The 18,089-nt window shown below is 38.5% G+C and overlaps 1 protein-coding gene across 2 annotated transcripts in view; it reads right to left on the reverse strand.

The window, feature by feature from the left end:
- Positions 1-3,959: 3,959 nt before the first annotated feature.
- The window catches only part of HPGD (15-hydroxyprostaglandin dehydrogenase), a 29,486-nt gene continuing 15,356 nt past the window's right edge, over positions 3,960-18,089 (reverse strand). For both annotated transcript variants that reach the window (XM_037042162.1, XM_037042163.1), the window contains exons 5-7: positions 8,850-8,926; positions 6,745-6,908; positions 3,960-5,455 (exon numbers count right to left, since the gene is read on the reverse strand). In XM_037042162.1, the coding sequence (XP_036898057.1) occupies positions 5,317-5,455; positions 6,745-6,908; positions 8,850-8,926 (380 nt within the window). In that variant the 3' untranslated portion in view covers positions 3,960-5,316. The remainder of the gene's footprint in view (positions 5,456-6,744; positions 6,909-8,849; positions 8,927-18,089) is intronic.

Consider the following 18,089-nt stretch of genomic DNA (forward strand, 5'->3'; position numbering starts at 1 on the left):
GGCTAACATCAGGACTAGCTGCACTAATAACCCCCTGACTTGGTGCCAACCACTTAGTAAAGACCATGGTCCTGAAAGAACGTGCCTGGAAAGCTGATGAGTATTCTATTGGGATCCTCCCTTGACACTTGCAGATAACTACACTCAGGATGAAGGACCCAGTGCCGCTCTCACTCCTGGGAGCGCTTCCACGCCTTTCCCCTCTCTCCCTCTTCTTCCCTGCTGGCCAGGTACTGCTACTTTCTCTCTCCTGATCTCCAAGGGCCCTTCCTCTGCCTTTGTAACTTGTTTCCTGAGCCCATTCCCTTTAAGACTCACTTCTTCTACCCCTATGACTTTGAATAAACTTTTGCTGGTATTTGAGTCTTGACACTGAATTCTTCCTTCACCAGAACTCAAGTACTGAGGTTGCTGAACTGAGATCCAATTGCCAGTAACATTCTGGTGCCATTCCTGCCGACAGAACCAAGCTTCTCATGGAGTGTTGAATGAATTGTAATGAAACTGGCTCAGATCTTTCTTTTCTGAGCTTCCTGTCTCTCTATAATCTTCTCCTTTCAAATTTCAGTATCTTGGTACTTTTAAACTCCAATTCCCACTCCCCCCACACACACACTCATATAACACTTTAATTTGTTCTATTCTGCTTCTCTGTAATTTAGTAGCCATGTTCTGCTCAGCTTCTCAGCATCTCTGTGAATTTAAAATTTGGCCTCAATGGAAAAGCAGCAAAAACACCACACTCGTTTTAGTGAACTTCTCTTTTCTCCAGCATCTTAGTCTCCCAAATTCTGATTGTCTGCATAGCTTTCCTACCCTATGCCATCAATGAAATTTTTGCATTTAATCAAACTTTTTAAGTTTTTTCTTTCTCTACCTTCCCTCCTACCTCTTTCTTCTTTCCTTTCTTCTTTCCTTTCTCCCTCTCTTTCTTTCCTTCCTTCCTTTCTTTCTTTTCTTTCTTTCTTTCTTTCTTTCTTTCTTTCTTTCTTTCTTTCTTTCTTTCTTTCTTTCTTTCTTTCTTTCTTTCTCTTTCTTTCTTTCTTTTTCTTCCTTCCTTTGTTTCTCTCTCTCTCTCCCCTTCCTTTGTTTTTCTGCCCTCACCTTCCCAACAAAACCAGAAACTACTTGGTAATTTCTGCTATTAAACATACTCTTTTTTAAATGTTTTTTTCTTTTGTTTTAGAATTTTCACTCTTTTCCTTTAGTATCTTTGTTTTCAGATCTGCCTCAGTTCACATTTGCTTTATAACAAAGAGCACATGCATTAGTGGATTAAAACAACCATTTATCTTACAATACTGTGGGTTCACAATTTGAACTTGGCTCAGTTGGCTTGTTGCTTCAAGTCAGTCTTGGCTAATCCTGTATGGGCTCACTCAAGTATCTGCTGTTGGCTGATTGAAGTGTTTCGGTTTTTCTCTATGTGGTCTCTCGTGCACTAACAGGTCATTCTTATGCTTTTTTTATGAGATGGCAGGATTCCACACACAGAAGCAGAAGCAGGCATTCAAAAACCTCTTCAGAAACCATACACTATTGACTCTCCTGCATTGTTTTGACAAAGGAGGTCACAAGGGCAGCCCATATTGAAGGGATGAAGAAATCGACTCTACCTCTTGTTAAGAGAAGCTACAAAGAATTGTGGTCATATTTTTAATCTATATAACACTTTCTAAAGTCATCATGAATTCTAATATTCAAGTCTCTTGGACTTGTGTATATTAATACTTATTTCCACTGCAAATAATGGTAGTTTTTTTTCTTTCCCAATTTTTACGCTGCCACTTCCTTTCACTGACTGACTGGACTGAATAGACCACCGAGTGCCATTTCAGATAAAAGAAGTCTGTGTCATCATGAGAACCCTATGAGAAGAACCCTGTATTTCCAACAGAACTTTGTGGTTGTACTGTCCGCCCCTTTATTTCACTTTCTCTTCTCCACACTCCTTCTCCACCTCTGTCCAAGGGCAGTGTGTGCATATTGCTCACCATGTCTGTGTGCTCTAGATTGCAATCCTTTCTTCTTCCCCAATAAATCATTCTGGGGGATAGAATACCTAGTTATTTCTGTTTTCCAGTTGACACGGTGTTGTATCATCATTTTATGTCTGGTTTAGTTCTCTTACATGCTTTTGCAACCAGTAGATTTCTTCAGATTCTGGTGCCATTTTCCAGACCAGACCTTAATCAATATACATCTGCACTAATATCTACATAGAACACAATATATTAAATTGCACATATAAAATTTGCCCCCAAAACTGTTCAATAATTAAATGTGTTGAATGAGTGAGTATATGAGTAGAAGTGTTACTTGGAAAGATAGTTTCATGTTTCAGAGTTAAGCTTCCAAATCCTTATCAAAATTCAGTGTAATTATATACTGATGATGAAATTTTAGTAAGAGTAATTAGAAGTGGTGTTAAGAAATTTGAATGGAACTACAGGATTGAAATGATAACATCATCAGAAATTGAGAAACGAAGGAGATCTAGAGGCAAGGATTGCAGTCAGTATGAAAACAAGTAGCTTTTGAACCCTTTCACTTTGCCCAACAGTAAGAAATATATTTTACATGGAGAATGAGTACAACCACACATGCACGAGATGCCTGCTGCATTTCCTATTCATTTTCTTCTCTCCTATCACATCCCATCCAGTTTGATACACATTGTTTGGAAAACATGGGATCTAGACCTAAGAACCATGATAGTCTCTGAAAATTTATCTAAGATTAAGGCATAACTAAACTTTTGTTCACGCTGTCTTCCTCTACAGAGGCTACTCTTGTTTTTCAGAGCTCAGCCTGTATTCACCTCCTTTCTGGTAATGGCAGCATAATTTTCCTCCTAGAAATTAGCCCTTTCCTTTTCTTACTCCATAGGGTTCAGGTCAACATCCTGCTCCCCTCACGTGTTCCCCAATGCTCTCCAATTCTAAGAGCTCTGGGGGAGGCATGTCATTTGGTGCTGGTCCAGTAGAGTAGCCATCTCTGACTACAAAGGATGCCTCAGTAATAGTCACATGAGCTAAGACAGGCAAATGAGCTCTGGTGCTGAAAACAAGTTCTTGTTTTGCCAGATTGGAACCTGGTGAGGATCAGGCTATAGATTGTGGAAGTGTCACACGGAGAAAGCTGCCTAGGAGGGGAGCCAATGAAGTACGGAGATGGAGGAGGATTGATAACATTTGTGACTTTGGGCCCAGTCTCCTTTTCCAGTGCACCTGCAAAAGTGTCTTTTGAAATTCTAATCTAAAAAAAAAAAGTTACCCATCAGATGATATTTAGTAGGTGAATTTAAATTTTATCAAAAATGTGCATTTTCAGACCTCTTTGGTGTCCTAAATTTATCAACAAATAGAGCAAAAACAGACAGAAATCACTACGTAATCACTTGTATCTTAATGGTACTACACGTACCTAAAATTATTTTTCTATGGAAAATAAATGAGTTGGATATTTGAATGTCATTATCAAACCTCAACTTTTTTTTTAGTATCCACACATCCTTATAGTTTTGCTGCTCTGCAAGCCCAACTTCATTTATTAGAAAAAATACATATTATTCACATTAGAACTTTCACTGAAAAAAAAACAATTAAGGAAACTAAGCTCCCCCCAAATTTAATATATATTTTCTCAACCAGTACATGGAGCTATCACATACATTTTTCAATTCTACTCAGTTTTAAATGTCTGCAGAGTTTATGGACTTGAAAAAAATTAAAGTAGAAAGTGTACTGAAGGCTGCCAATACAAAGAAATATCCATAAATGAAGTTTCAGCTACAGCTTGAACATTACATTAGAAAAATATAGACAATAAGTGATCCCGCACAAATAGTGGTCATATCATCCACTAACTGGTGACTGCCACAGTGGACAGACAAGTCTGTGCCTCATCATAAAACTTTATGAGATGTTCGCTGATGTTCATTTCTTGGTGTGTTTTTAAACAATGCATTCTGTAAAGATCGAGACAACTGTTACTCATATTCAAATTCCTTCTTAGAAGTAAACAATTTGTTCTCTATGGCAGAATTACAACAGAGCAACGTGTGGCAGCATTTCAGTGTCTCTAGGAAGTATTTACTCATCTCCCATGGACGGATTTTGTTCCAGGCTGAGAGCTCTAAAGTTAGCTGACAGGGTGAATCATTTATACAATATTTCTATTTTGTGTTTTATATAAGTGATAAGAAGAAATGGTTGAATAGAAATTTTGTGCTTTTGCCATTATTAGCATTAATTATTGCTTGCAAAGAAGGTTGCCTGATGCGGATTGTATCTTAAAATACCTGACAGAAAACAGAAAAAAAAAATCACAGTTATTTTTCCCTCTTGTGATTATGGCCCTGAACATATTCAGGCTATGACAAAATTGGTTTCTTCTCCTCCATAGCTATAGGTAGGACACGAAATAATTTCTGTAGATTAGAAAACAAAGTTTCATTAAAAGCTAGACACTTTTGAAGCTGGTATAAATAAACAGAGAAGTAATCTGAAAAAAAATAACATTTGCATTTTTTTCTTAATGAGCGTATCTTAACCATAACATTTTAGGAGCAATAACTATCCTTTTTGCTGTAACTGTTAAAAATTTCATTCTTGAGATTCTTGGAATCAATTAAAGTTCTTAAAGTAAGCAAAGAGGAAAGAAATGTTCTTCTCAGATGGGAAGCCAAACTGTGGATCAACATCTCAGCCAGTTATGTTCTGCCATTTTGCATACATCGAATTTTTCACTCAGGATATATGACACTGTAATTATTCCTTAACCACTGGCCCCCAAATGTGCCACATTTTTAAAGAGCTGAAATGTTCAGCTGAAAAATGGCTTATAAATAAAAGTTATCGTTACTAAAGATTTGCCATTGAAAGTAGCCTCACTCTTTTAAAATGCTAATATTGAAACAAAATGAAGTGCTTCTTTTTCTTTTACATCTGGTTTGATTTAAATAACATTCAAGTATCTCCCTTAAAATGATGTTCTGAAAAACATTAATATTTATGAACCACAAATTTAAATACATTTTCTGAAAAGGAGAATATTCCTTGAATATCCTTTGTCTTAATCATTACTCAAACTGTAAGAATCAAAGTCTAGCTTTGGTCCACATCATATTTTTGATGGTTTCTATTTTTTAATCTGTATACTTGACTAATTACATAGAAAAAAATTAACATTAAATGCATGAAGGCAACAGTCAAATAATAACATTCTATTTAAAAAAACTATATTCAAATGAAGATATGGTCTGAGTATCAGCCACTTGTGCTTATTTGCAGAGATGGCTGATGCAGAAGACGTTCACTGAGCTTTTACATGCACTGGAGTTGCACCGTAGTCTTGAAAATGAATCCCCTTAGAAATTGTGATTTTCATAATAGCTCCATTTAAAGCATCATCTTCGATGAGTGTTATTAGTCCATTGGCAATTTCTGGTGGGCTAAAAGCAAAGGAAACACGGGTGTTTTAGAACAAAAGATACAGGCATAATTTTTCCTTCCTTTCTGGGTTGCTTTTGAATAATCTACCACCTTTAAAATGTAATAAGGAGCCCTGGCTGGTGTAGCTCAGTGGATTGAGCGCGGGCCTGCGAACCACACGATGGCAGTTTGATTCCCAGTCAGGGCACATGCCTGGGTTGCGGGCCAGTTCCCAGCAGGGGACTCACGAGAGGCAACCATACAGTGATATTTCTCTCCTTCTCTCCTTCCCTTCCTCTCTAAAGATAAATAAATAAAATATTTTTTTTAAAATGTAATAAGGAAATGTATATCAGGAAGCTATTGTTACCCCCCATTCTTTTTATTCAATTAGGTAACTGAATTATATGATTATATTATATCATTAACTAAATTATATGATACACTCAGGGGTAGATTCTCATGCCTAAACTTCTGTCATGTGAACAGGAAGGGTTTATATATATTTATATTTATTATTTATATTTATAGGGAATTTATATTTATTATTTACATTGACAAAAATATTATTTTTTATCTTTATCCTATCAGTATATCATAGACTTGCCAAATAGAAATGTTATTAGAGTAGAAATAAGAATTATAGCTAACATTAATTGAATCTCTGTTATTGATCTGTTGCTGCTTTAAGTACTTTACATGTATCAACTTATATGTGGACTTTCAAAAGTCCCCAAAGATTCTTTTAGTATTAGCCCCCTTGTCCCTGTGAGAAAACTGAGCTCAATGGATAAGTTCATGGTCAGAAGTGGAGCCAGGATGTGAGCCCAGACGGTCTGATTCCATCTGTGTGATGGCTACAACTTTGTACTGGGAAACCCCACTGCTCTAACTCAGACATTGTTCACGAACTTGTGTGTTGATCCATTGTTCATTATGAAAATGGTCGAAGTTAGGGGCCATATGAAATTTCACAAAGGCCATATGTAAATATTGCTTGGAATTCAGGCAGATAGGGAATCATTGCTCACAAAGGTAAGAAAACATTACCTTTTTAAACAGTATCTGATTATTGCTGAAGGTATTTAATGATACATTGCCTATATCTTTAAGCAAAATTCACAATGTAGAAGCATATTCCATTCAGAAACCCGGGAAAAATATTTTCTTTTAAGAGTTTGCCAAACCCAAACTTTGAAGCTTGCATTTGTTTCTCAAATTTAAAACCTTATTTTTCCCTTTTTATTGCTTATATGTAGATAGTACTTTGCTCCATCATATAAAAAACGGTAGGTATAGTTTTACTTACTCCATAATCCCATAGCATTTCATCAGATCCTTGATGTGATCCTTATATTCTATATACGGTCCCATGTTTTCTTCCTTCTCAATGGTTTCGAGGATGGGCGTGTTAACAAAGCCTGGGCAAATGGCATTTATTCTCACACCACTTTTCATAAGATTAGCAGCCATCTGGCAATTGAAAATACAAGGTTTGGGTAGTTTTAGAAATGCAGGGCATAGGACAAATATAATTAAAGCTCTTTGAAAGACTCTGATGTGAAAAATACCGATCAGACATCCTTCTGGCCTCCTAATAATGATAATATTACAGTTGGCTGGTAGCAGAAAGTAAAAGAATTTGTATCAAAAGTGCTGAACTAACTCCTGAAAGCCTCACCTAATTAATTTTTTAAAAATCAATATTACTAGACAACTCATGAAAACAATTATCTTAGCTGCTCTTATCTATTGAACTCTGGGAGAACCTGAAAGTAAGAAGCTGAGGCTTAGAATTAATATCGCAAGTTTTCTTTCAAAAATGAGGGTTGTGTAAGAGAATGTTTACTTAAAAGATATTGCTAATGGAAAGTTTTAGGACCTTGATTGTAAAGATACTCTTAATTATCTGGAAGGCACTTTGAGTATCTTCAGACTAATAATCTTTGGCTTAATTTTCAACCCATTGATTTTATTTGAACTATTTGTAAAATAAAACATACTCAACTATTTGAGGATTCTCTTTGTTTACTTACTAGAATTTATTTGTAACCCCCCAAAATCAATAGGTGCAGAGCTTTCCGGGACATCTGTGGACAGGCAAGGAACAGTGAGAAATGTGAGTAGCCCAATGCTGACGTTCCAGCTGAGATCAAACGAAATAACACCCTGTTTTCTCGTGTCGGCTCTTCTAACTACAAACAAGTGTCCTTTTCACGGTATATTTAGTGCATGTTTTTCTCATTTTTGTGCTTTTTGTTTGTGATTTTGTTATTTAAAATGCTCCCCCTCCCTGAGCATAATGTTGAAATGCTGTCTAATGTTCCTAAGACGGCTGTGATGTGCCTTACAGGGAAAATACAAACCTGAGATGTGAGTGCTGTTGGCTATGAGTTCAATGTCAACACACGTATGGTTAAACACAGTATTGTTAAATGGAAACTCAAGGAAAACTTTAAACAGAAATTCGCATATGTATTGACTGACTGATCAAAATGCTGTGCCCAGTGGCTTGAAGGAACTTGTCTAATTCAGTGTTTGCAAGTGATTGTATCGAACGTAAGTACCAGAAATAGCGATTGATTGTACAAATTTCCAGTCTAATAACCGTAAATAGGAAATTTCTGGCCTTTGAGATTTATTTTGTTTTCTAATACCTTTATGTATTCATTAAATCTTGAATTAAAGATTAAGTCCTCGGAAATCAGTTTAAAATTTCCAATCAATTTAAATGAAGATTGTGAGAGCTGCTTATCTTCCTTTTCAGGTCAGACATTTACTGGTCACAAATGTGTTTTCTTTAACCTGAGTTTCCTTGTGTTAATATTTTTCTCTCCATCTGTCTGGTCTCTCTCTCTCTCTTGTTTAGACTCACCACAGCAGGGACCTCCCAATATCCTCGACTCTCCTACACTTGTTCTCTCAACACACTCTCTAAGTAGCAGCTCACTGAGATGGAAATGGTCTCACTGACATGGAAATCTGATCTTACCACTCTGCATGTAAAAAAACCATCGATGGTTTCATTGTTAATAAAGTCTAAGCTCATTACTGAGTGCACTGAAAATTCTACTTAAGGGAGGCTGAAGCCCATACTTTTTAGATTTGGAGTAAATTTTAAAATTAAAGACTTTCTTCCCATTATTTAGCCTGAGGCTATTTTTCAATAACACATCTGCATCTAGACCCGACCTCATTTTAAAATTATTTATTTTTATGGGTCCTTTTTCATGTGATCTGACACTATTTTTTTGCATAAGAAATGGAAGTATAATATTTTTCTATCTTTTACTCAGATGTGTTGAATTCGGAATTTATTCCTCTTGATAGAGAAATTTATTTATTCCTCTGGATACAACTCATGGTACATATGCATGCAGAAAGGAAAAGAGATACTGGGTGTTATAGTCTCACCGCTGTGGAGCGCGTGAATCCAATTATGCCATGCTTAGAAGCACAGTAAACGGGCTGTTGAGCAACTGGCATGAGTCCTAAAACAAACACAAAATGTAAACAATTTTATTAAACAATAAGCAGACGGAACCCAATAATTGCTATGCGAATGAATAATTTGTGTTTGTTTAAAAATTGATCTAGAAAATACGCTGAAATAATCATCAGACAGCTTTGTGAAATAACTCACTAGTCTTAGCTCGGTTCATTCCTTCCATGACCTCTAACTACTGCACTGTCCAGAATTCAGGGCAGGTAAGTTACAGCCCAGAGAGGCAGCCAAGAGTGATTGATATGCAAGGTTTTCTGTCTCTGTGACTTTCTGTCAAGAGAAGTCAATGCTATAAAAAAGAATCATATTTAAATCCTGAAAGTTACCATCTAATTCTCAGTTTTTCAGTCTAGATCTTTAGGAGTATATATTCTACACTTTTAAAGACCTCCAAGTGGCTGAAGAGGTTTAAATTGCTTAAGTGGAATTTAGAGATTATTATTTGTCTTCATTGCAAATTAGTATGCATTTCCCTATCAACAGTCACCGCTTTTAAGAACATTAAAAGTTAACTCCTTTTCATTTTGATCTGATGGAATGCCTAGATCTTCTTGCCCTACAACCTCAGAAAAGAAAACCAGAAATAAAAATCTTCGGTACTGCTTTATTTCCTTGCATCATCATGTACTCAACAACAGAAGTCAAGCAATGTTAGAATTTGTTTAATTTCCTACATATACACAAAAAACTAATCAGAAACATGATTCATTTCATGGCCTGGGGGAAAAAGCAGTATTGTGGCAGTTCAACATTTTTCTCCCCTACCTCCTGGCCCCATTCCCCCAGCCCCATTAAACGACAAGGAAAATGCAATTTACAGTAGTAACTATTGCTATCGAGCTTGTTTCTCATAATTGTGGATTCTCCATCTAATCAACAGTAAGACTTTTAACTAGAGCCATTTGTATATTTTGCTTTTTAATCAATTTATTAAAATAACCAGTTTTCACATTTTGTGAAATTCATGATTTCTGAGTCAAGAAAGAATGATCCCTGATTACTTTAATGTTATTACTACCAAATGTCATGCTAGTAATACTCAACTATTCTGCCGAGGCACGCTCATCTCCGCCCAGCTAACTTGTCCCAGAATACCACCAATCAGCTGAGTGTGTTGTGCCAACATTCAGCCATAAACACAGATCTTAACCACCCCCTGGGTGCCTGCCAGGTCTCAATTTATAAACTATGTTTTCTCAAGAGCAGTTTAAAGCCTGAGAATGATAGTTTGCACATTGTGCGTCCACCCAGTGATCTCAAAGTACTGTAACAGGTGGCTCTCATCTTGTTTTGTTTTGAAGTTAATTAAAATGTGTAATTTAATTAAGTTTGGCAACATCAGTTAACAAGCAGCCATGATGTCTGCACAGGGTACACAGTTGTATTAGGAGCTGAAATAAAGGCAACAAATAGTTGCACCAGGCATTGCTGCTTCTTATTCCCTAAGGTAGTTGCTGTTTTACCATCTCCTTAAACGTTTCTCAAAGGCAGTGTGCTTGCAGGGTGCTGTTCATCAGCCACAGGACATGCAGAGTGAACCTTCATCAGAGATAAGCTAGTTGACACAGCCATAAAAAGCACAAGGCCGCCGTTCCTAAATGTTGTCAAGGATGGATTTGGAATGCAGTTTTGTTATGTATGTTGAGGTCTGAACTTCTGAACCCGAGCTAGTTCAAAGTGTCACAGAGCAGCAATGAATCAAATACTGTGATGTTGTTTCTGTTAAAGAAGCAAGCACAGGACATACACGTTGCTTTAAAGGTAGAGCTGAAAATGCAACCAGAACGTGAAAGAAGTTGCACTTTTCAAGTGTCACTTGGTTTTATGAATCTTGTTGTAACATTCTAATGACATTTTCACTGCTATCCTGCCACAGGTTTCCTCTTGCACAGTTTCACTTTCTGATATTAGATCAAAGGCTTCATGAATTAATTTTAGACATGCAGAAATTGAGGTATTACCAACATACAATAAAAGTTTTGACATACGTGTACACTGTGAAACCACAACCACAATTAACATAATGAACATGTCCGTCACCCTAGGTTTCCTCATGTCCCTTTGTCATCCCTTCCTTTTGCCTTCTCCCTCCTCCTAGCCCATCACCCGTCTGCTGCTTTGAGTCACAGTAGCTCTGTGCGCCTTTTCTGGAAGTTTGTATAAATGTAATCATACAGTGAAAACTTTTGTCTGACTTCTTTCACTCAGGATAATTATTTTGAGATTCATTCGTGTGGTAGTGTGTATCAATAACTTATTTTGTTTTTTTGTGAATACTATTTCACTGTAAGGTTAAACTCATCAATTATATATACATTCACCTGTTGATAGATATGTGGGTTCTTTATAGTTAGGAGACTTACGAACAGAAATTTTATTTTGCAATTATTGAGGAAAGTTGGAGTTAGTTTAAATAAATAGATTTTACCTCAACAGTACATGTAGAATTTTAACTGTTGCTTCTTATGTTTCCAACAGGTAGGATGGTTTAGTGGTCTGCAGTGTTTTTTCCCAACTTGCCAACTGACTTTCTTTCTTCTTTCTTTTCCAAGGACCTCTGAACTTTTTATCAGCCTTCTGCTGCATTCATGCCTCAGAACTTTGGTGTCACTGGCCTCAGACACCACCTTGCTGTCCACCACTGTGTGAGTGGTGGTCTTCTGGATGGATTGTGTAGAGTTGCTGTTGTCCAGAGCATCACCAAGATCGAAGCCCTCCCCTTCTTCCAGCAGGCGATGGTAGGTGGTGATCTCAGCCTCCGGCTGGATCTTGATGTGCAGCAGGACCTCACACTCCTGGGCACCACCCCTCTACCCCGGTCTGGGCTGGCTCTGACTCTAGGTGAGGCAGGATCCCATTCGGCTCTTCCATCTGCCTGACATAGCGCATCTCCACGTCCCTCAGGCTGTTCTCCAAACCGGCCTGCAGATTCCTCATCAAGCCCAGGTTGACCTTTAAGGACTGGACTGAACATGTCGGCTTCATGAGTGTCATCTCAGCAGCTCCTATCTCAGCGGTCACTGTGGTGTTCTCCTCAGTCTGCTGGAACCAGTATTTGTCTAGATCCTCTTGGTTCTTTTGAACCAGATTGTCATCCTAGGCCCAGCTGTCTGCCATGATCTTGCCGAGGTCCTGAGATTTGGAGTCATCCAACTCCACAGTCAACCCAACTTGGCAATCTGGTTTTATTCTACCACTTACTTCCTCCTCATGGGTTTTCACAAAGAGCAGCTCCTTTCAGAGCCTCAGTCTCTGTCTCCAGCTGCAGCCAAGTGATAATGGGTACCTGTCAGAGCTCACTGATGTCACTCTGCTCAGAATGGCACACGGCCAGCTCTGTCTCATATTTAACTCTGAAATAATCAGCAGCAAGACAGGCACTGTCAATCTGCAGAATGATGGGGGCATTGTCCACAGAACTTGCAAAGATCTGAGCCCTCAGGTCCTTGGTGGTCTTGAAATAATGCCTTCAGCTTCTGACCTGGGGTTCCTTCTTTTCCAGGTGTTCCCAGGGTTTGCTCTCCAGTCTCCTATTATTAGCCTCTCACTTTCAGCAGGCAGGATGCCAGGTGGACATCCAGGTGGACATTGCATAGTTTCCTTTTTGCTGTGGATGTCCCCTATGCCCACCAGACCCCAGCCATCCCCGAAGCCAAGCCCTCAGACCCCAGCTGTCCTGCATGCTGGTGGAGTGGGACATAGAGACCTGGCGGCCTGAACTCCCAGTGCCTGCATAGATGCCAGCCAGGCCCAGTGGCTGGGTGACTTCATGTAGCCCAGGGTCAAGTAGTTTGTAGAAAAGCTGGGGCAGGTGTTGAAACTCATCTCGTTCAGGGAAGAAAGTGCGAGGCCAAGCAAGACTCAGGTTCAAGCAGCTCAACTGACTTTAATAGTAAAGTCTGACTTTGATAGTAAATGTAGAGAATTACTATCTCTACCTCAGTTGGCTGCTTTGAAAAAGCAGGTTAAATGGGGGTGGGGGGCCAAGAGCTCTTTTTCAAGTTTTGTGATAATGATTGTAGTTGGAATGAAAAATGTTCAGAAATCAAATATTTTCTACGGGATCTCACGACACACTTTCCCTTCACAGGTAAGGAGTATTGCTAATCGGGTTCAGCTTCAGTATTGATTAACCATACTTGTTACCTTAAGCCCACACACCAACGAATAATGTTTCTATGTGCTTCAGATAAAAATGTGTTCTAACGCTGGTAATAATAAGGGTCAACACAGAGAACTGTGCCAATATACCGAGTGTGCATGGTGTGAGTCTGGGGATACTGCTCATGCGGTAGCTTGTATAGACAGCACCCCTAAAGTTTGTGCAGTGTATAGCTTACAGAACTGCATAGGGCAGCCCTCTCTGGTAGAGAAGAGTAGCCAAGCAAAAGAGAGAAAAGGTGAAGGGATCAAGACAGAGAAAGGTACACAGAAAAGGGGAAGGGATTGAGACAGACAACACAGTGTGGTGATCACCAGAGGGAAAAGGGGGTAGGGCCGGTAGAAGAGGGTAAAGGGGAGATAAATGGTGATGGAAGGAAATTTGGCTTTGAGTGGTGAACACATAATATAATATAGAGATTACGTATTATAAAATTGTACATTTGAAACCTATATCATTTTATTAACCAATGTCACCCCACTGTGTTCAATAAAGAGAGAGCAAGGAAGAGAAAGAGGAGCAGGTGAGAGTAAAAAAAAAGAAACAAGCTAAATGGTGGGTCATGGAAATTAAGGATAAAAGCATTTCAACAGACTTAGAGTGGTCACTGTTATCAAGTGGAGAATCGAATGTGAATTGCTCTCTTTGAGATATGAACGTGTGTCCGTATCACTCATCTGAAAATATTCTTTCTTGGTCTCACATCTTTCTCCAGCTACCACACCATTTCTCTTGGCAACAAAAAGTACTCAGAAGAATTAGCATAGTCATGGTCTCTACTCCTCACTTTTCCATTTGCTCCACAGCTCACTCTAAGGAGGCTTTCGTCTGCCGACTCCAGGCAAACAGATCTTAACCAGCAGCCCCTTCTGTCCTTTGGTGGCTCTTTCCCCTTGACCGTACCCGTGAGTACGCTGGAGAGCTCCAGAAGGGTCCCCGGCCCTCTGCTTTTCTGTGCACACTTTGCCTGGGTGACCTTATTCCTTCTTTGGGATTAAATTCATTCTCTCAGTGTCTCTGCCTCCCTCCCTCCTTATCTATCTCTACACACACAGGGACTTCTCAGATTTAAATTCCAGGTCTCTGGCTAAGGCCTCTTACTTAAGAAGGAAGTTTGGGTTTTTTAATGCCCATTCGTTTTCTTTCCTAAAATATAGTGTGTGCTAATTCAAAAGGTTTTATATGGGTGAATTCACCTTAGTTTGGTACTAATTAAGTGCCAAATAAAATATTGTTTTAAATGCAGTCAATTGAAACATATAGAACCAATGGGAGGACCACCATTTTACCAGAATGTTCCTCATAATGTTTAGCTGTTTAAAAAATGTCCTCTTAATCCAGTTTACCAAGAGGGATCACAGCACAGCGGTGTTGGACTCTGGGTGCCATACTCACTGAGCTCACACCCTCAACCCACCCACCACAAGGAGCTAGTTAGCTTCGGAGGGGTAGCTGCTGTGTAGCAGAAAAACAATGTTTTTCTTCTGTGAACTAGAGTATACATAGTCACTACTGTGAGTTTTGAACGATCTAATTTACATAAAGTATAGAAAATAGGGCCTGTCCTATAATAAGCACTACTATTTGCTATTCATTTTATAAAAATATAAAGTTCAACATTTTTACTTTAAAAGCAATATCTCAAAGTCTTGTTTTAGTGACTCATTTATCTATTTATCCACCTGCTCCTTCTTGTGAAAACATGGGTTTTGCAATAGAATTTCACAATCTGATACAGACTCCCACCTTGGTCTGCCTACCTTGGCACACTGTGGGCTGTTGCTAATTCTAGTTCAAAAGGATTTACAAAGGTGGAGTTATTTAAGATCTACAGTTAACAACACTCTCTAGAAATGTGCAACACCCACGGGAGGAACCCTGGCTCAGGGGTAGGGGTCGGCCCAACCCTCTCCAACTTCGGAGAGTTTTGCTGGTATAATGACACAGGACCAATTTGTTGCTGGAATTCATTTGGTTATTTGAAGCCTTGCAATTTAATTTCCACATTCACAGGAACTTACACTAAATCCTTTTAGTGTAAAAGGATTTAAGAGGAGCAACAAAACAAAGGATTGTGACAATGAGAAAGGAGTCTCTGAAGAAATGTCACTTTATTAAATGCCGTGAGAAATCTTTTATTTGTGCTTAAAAATAAGTAACTTACATTTTAAAAAGACAGGTTTTTTTCAGACTTTTTCTAGTCCCACCAATTTGCAAGTTTACTTGAGGAATTGTAAAATGGCTCTCCTCAAAATAGAACACGTCTAGTTAGTAACAGGCTTATTATGTCTGCCATAACTGTGGATTTAGAACACAATATCAATAGAGGGAGAAATTCTACCCTCAAAACAGAGACATGTTTTTTATAAGCACTCAGGATAATAAGACCAAATGGCCATAGACTGATGAGGTCATTATAAAAAAATAAATGACTGAAAATTACATATGTAATTATAGAAGAAATAAGGAAGTGATTTAGAAAAATAAAACATAATTGCCATTGCCACGCTTTTTCTTTCACCTTTAATATTCTTTCTACCCATATTTCAAAAAGGTAACTTTAATCTCTACATCTCATAGAAGATAAACAGCTCAAAAAAATTGTGCAAAAAACCTGAAATCTGCTCAAATGGGGCAACTGTACTCAATCATAAAACATATTTTCTAATAAATAGGAACCCTGTAAAACAGACTATACAGAAATGCTAAAGAAATTCATCTTAGGAAAATAAAATGAAAATCTAAGGATACTGACCTTTGCCTGATCTTTGAGGTTAGCATAAGTGCGAAAAAGCAGAAATCTGAATTCCTCAAATTTTCTTTACCATAAAAAAATTCTCTACACACCCCTTGGCTGGTGTAGCTCAGTGGATTGAGTGCGGGCCTGCGAACCACACGATTGCGGTGAGATTCCCAGTCACGGCACATGCCTGGGTTGCAGGCCAGTTCCCAGGAGGGGGCTCACGAGAGGCAACCATACATTGATATTTCTCTCCTTCTCTCCTTCCTTTCCCCTCTAAAGATAAATAAATAAAAATCTTTTTAAAAAATTCTCTACACATCTTTCTGCTTTTGACCATCACTTCTCTACCACGAGGTAAAAAGGAGAACTACTGGGAATCTATGTTGTGCAGACGGTTGACGGAACTGACAGGGGAACTTCCACATTATGTGATGTTCCCACAAAACAGAACATGGTACCAGAGGCGGCTTTCCCCCTCAGTCGCACATTTGCCATTGCACACAAAGTTTGAAGTCTGACCTGACATAAAGTGTGGCCTAGGCTTCCATAAAACTATTACATCTTCTATAAATAAAATCTTCCCAGGAAGGTAACTTTAAGAATTAACAGTTAATTCTCAGAAAACTGCTCCTAATAATATTCCATCAAAATCCACCTCCCGAGAAGTTCAGGCATGGCTTAGGCGGAGACGAGCTTCCTAGCCACTCAAAGATCATCACCACGCAACCTGGGAGCTGGCTCTTCCAACTGAGGGCCGAGGACCGGAATCAGAATTCCTAGAGTAGAACGTTAGAACACACCCCAGACCCTCTGGCATAACCTGCACAGGAACAAAGTCCCTAGGCAATATCCATGCATGATAAATTCCCAGAACTATTCATTTCCTAGTATTGTTTCTATCCCCCAGGCTAGGAAACCCTAAATCTTTTGTCCATTCCTTGAAAGGTCAATTTGAAACTAGTTCATCTTTTCTACTTACTGCTTTTAGTCAGTCTTCCTAATGATTTCAAGCTATAGACAACAAAATGAACCCCATACAGAACTTTGCCAGCACTCAGCAAGAAAGGCTGCTCACACATTCATAACAGTTGTTATCTGACCAACTGACGTCCTGGTATGTTGCTTCGTCCATTGCATGACATACACTAAAGTATAGCAAAATAAAGTCGCTTTTTATTACTAGTGCTAATTCACACCACATTTTTCAAGTGAGAAAGCCTGTTTGATATTAGTTGTTCAACTCTAAGTTGAAGATTTTTAAGTTGACGTCTATCACAGGGACTTGTGAAAGTTAAATGTGATACCATAGAGCCAATAGTTCATCACAATGCCTGGAACATAGCAGTTGCAAGGTATGGAAGGCCCTGTGCCTCACTCAGATAGGCCATAGTTACACAGGTAGTACCATGTGATTTTATTTTTTGCCTGGAGATGAAGGAAGGTGATCAATGATTTTTGCCCAAAATTTCTGGTCTGTCATGATATTCTAGTCCAATTACATTCCACCATATTGATCTATAGCTCTGTGGTAGAAACTTTGCTTAGTTGCTTTTATTTCCCCATTTCCTTTCTGTAAATGCTCAACATATGTTTCATTAACTTGAATTTGTTCCTTAAAGTGGTAACTTTAGCAGTTCCACCTTAGTCTGCAAGCTAATTAGATTGTTTTAGATAAAAGTTATAGCTCACGTGAGTATGTCCCTGGGCTGATTACTTAAGACATGCTAAAAAAAATTTTTTTTATAATCTTCAAGGATTTTTTTCAGACTCTAATATATTCAACTCAGAGTAAATAAGGCTTTCACAGGATCTTCCACAAAATGCCACCAAGTGACCAGAGGCACAAATGCCCCCAAAGCACCAAGACTTCAGTAGCTGAGTATGTGGGCAGGTAGAAGGCAGGATTATAGGCAAATTCTTTTTCCTCTGACGACTACTTGGTCCTTCCCACAGTTTTTAGCAATTAGGTATATAAAAAGCATGCTTGATTTTTATGGGATGTTTTATGGGAATTCTGACATTTAATAATCTGCATTAAACCAGGCTTCACTCTTCTCTGTTATTCTTTCCAAATTCTCTTTTAATGGTTAAGGATGGTTGTGACCAAATGAGCACAGATTTCCATATTATGTTTACAAATAAATAATTGTATAGAAATGTCTATGCAGTTAACAATGATCAGAACAACTTCCTGGCCTCCAGACTGGAGCACGCCCTTCCCGCAATACACTGAGGAATCACCCT

Source organism: Sturnira hondurensis, unplaced genomic scaffold, assembly GCF_014824575.4.
Source record: "Sturnira hondurensis isolate 20B ecotype Veracruz unplaced genomic scaffold, ASM1482457v3 Scaffold0003693, whole genome shotgun sequence".
Classification (NCBI taxonomy): domain Eukaryota; kingdom Metazoa; phylum Chordata; class Mammalia; order Chiroptera; family Phyllostomidae; genus Sturnira; species Sturnira hondurensis.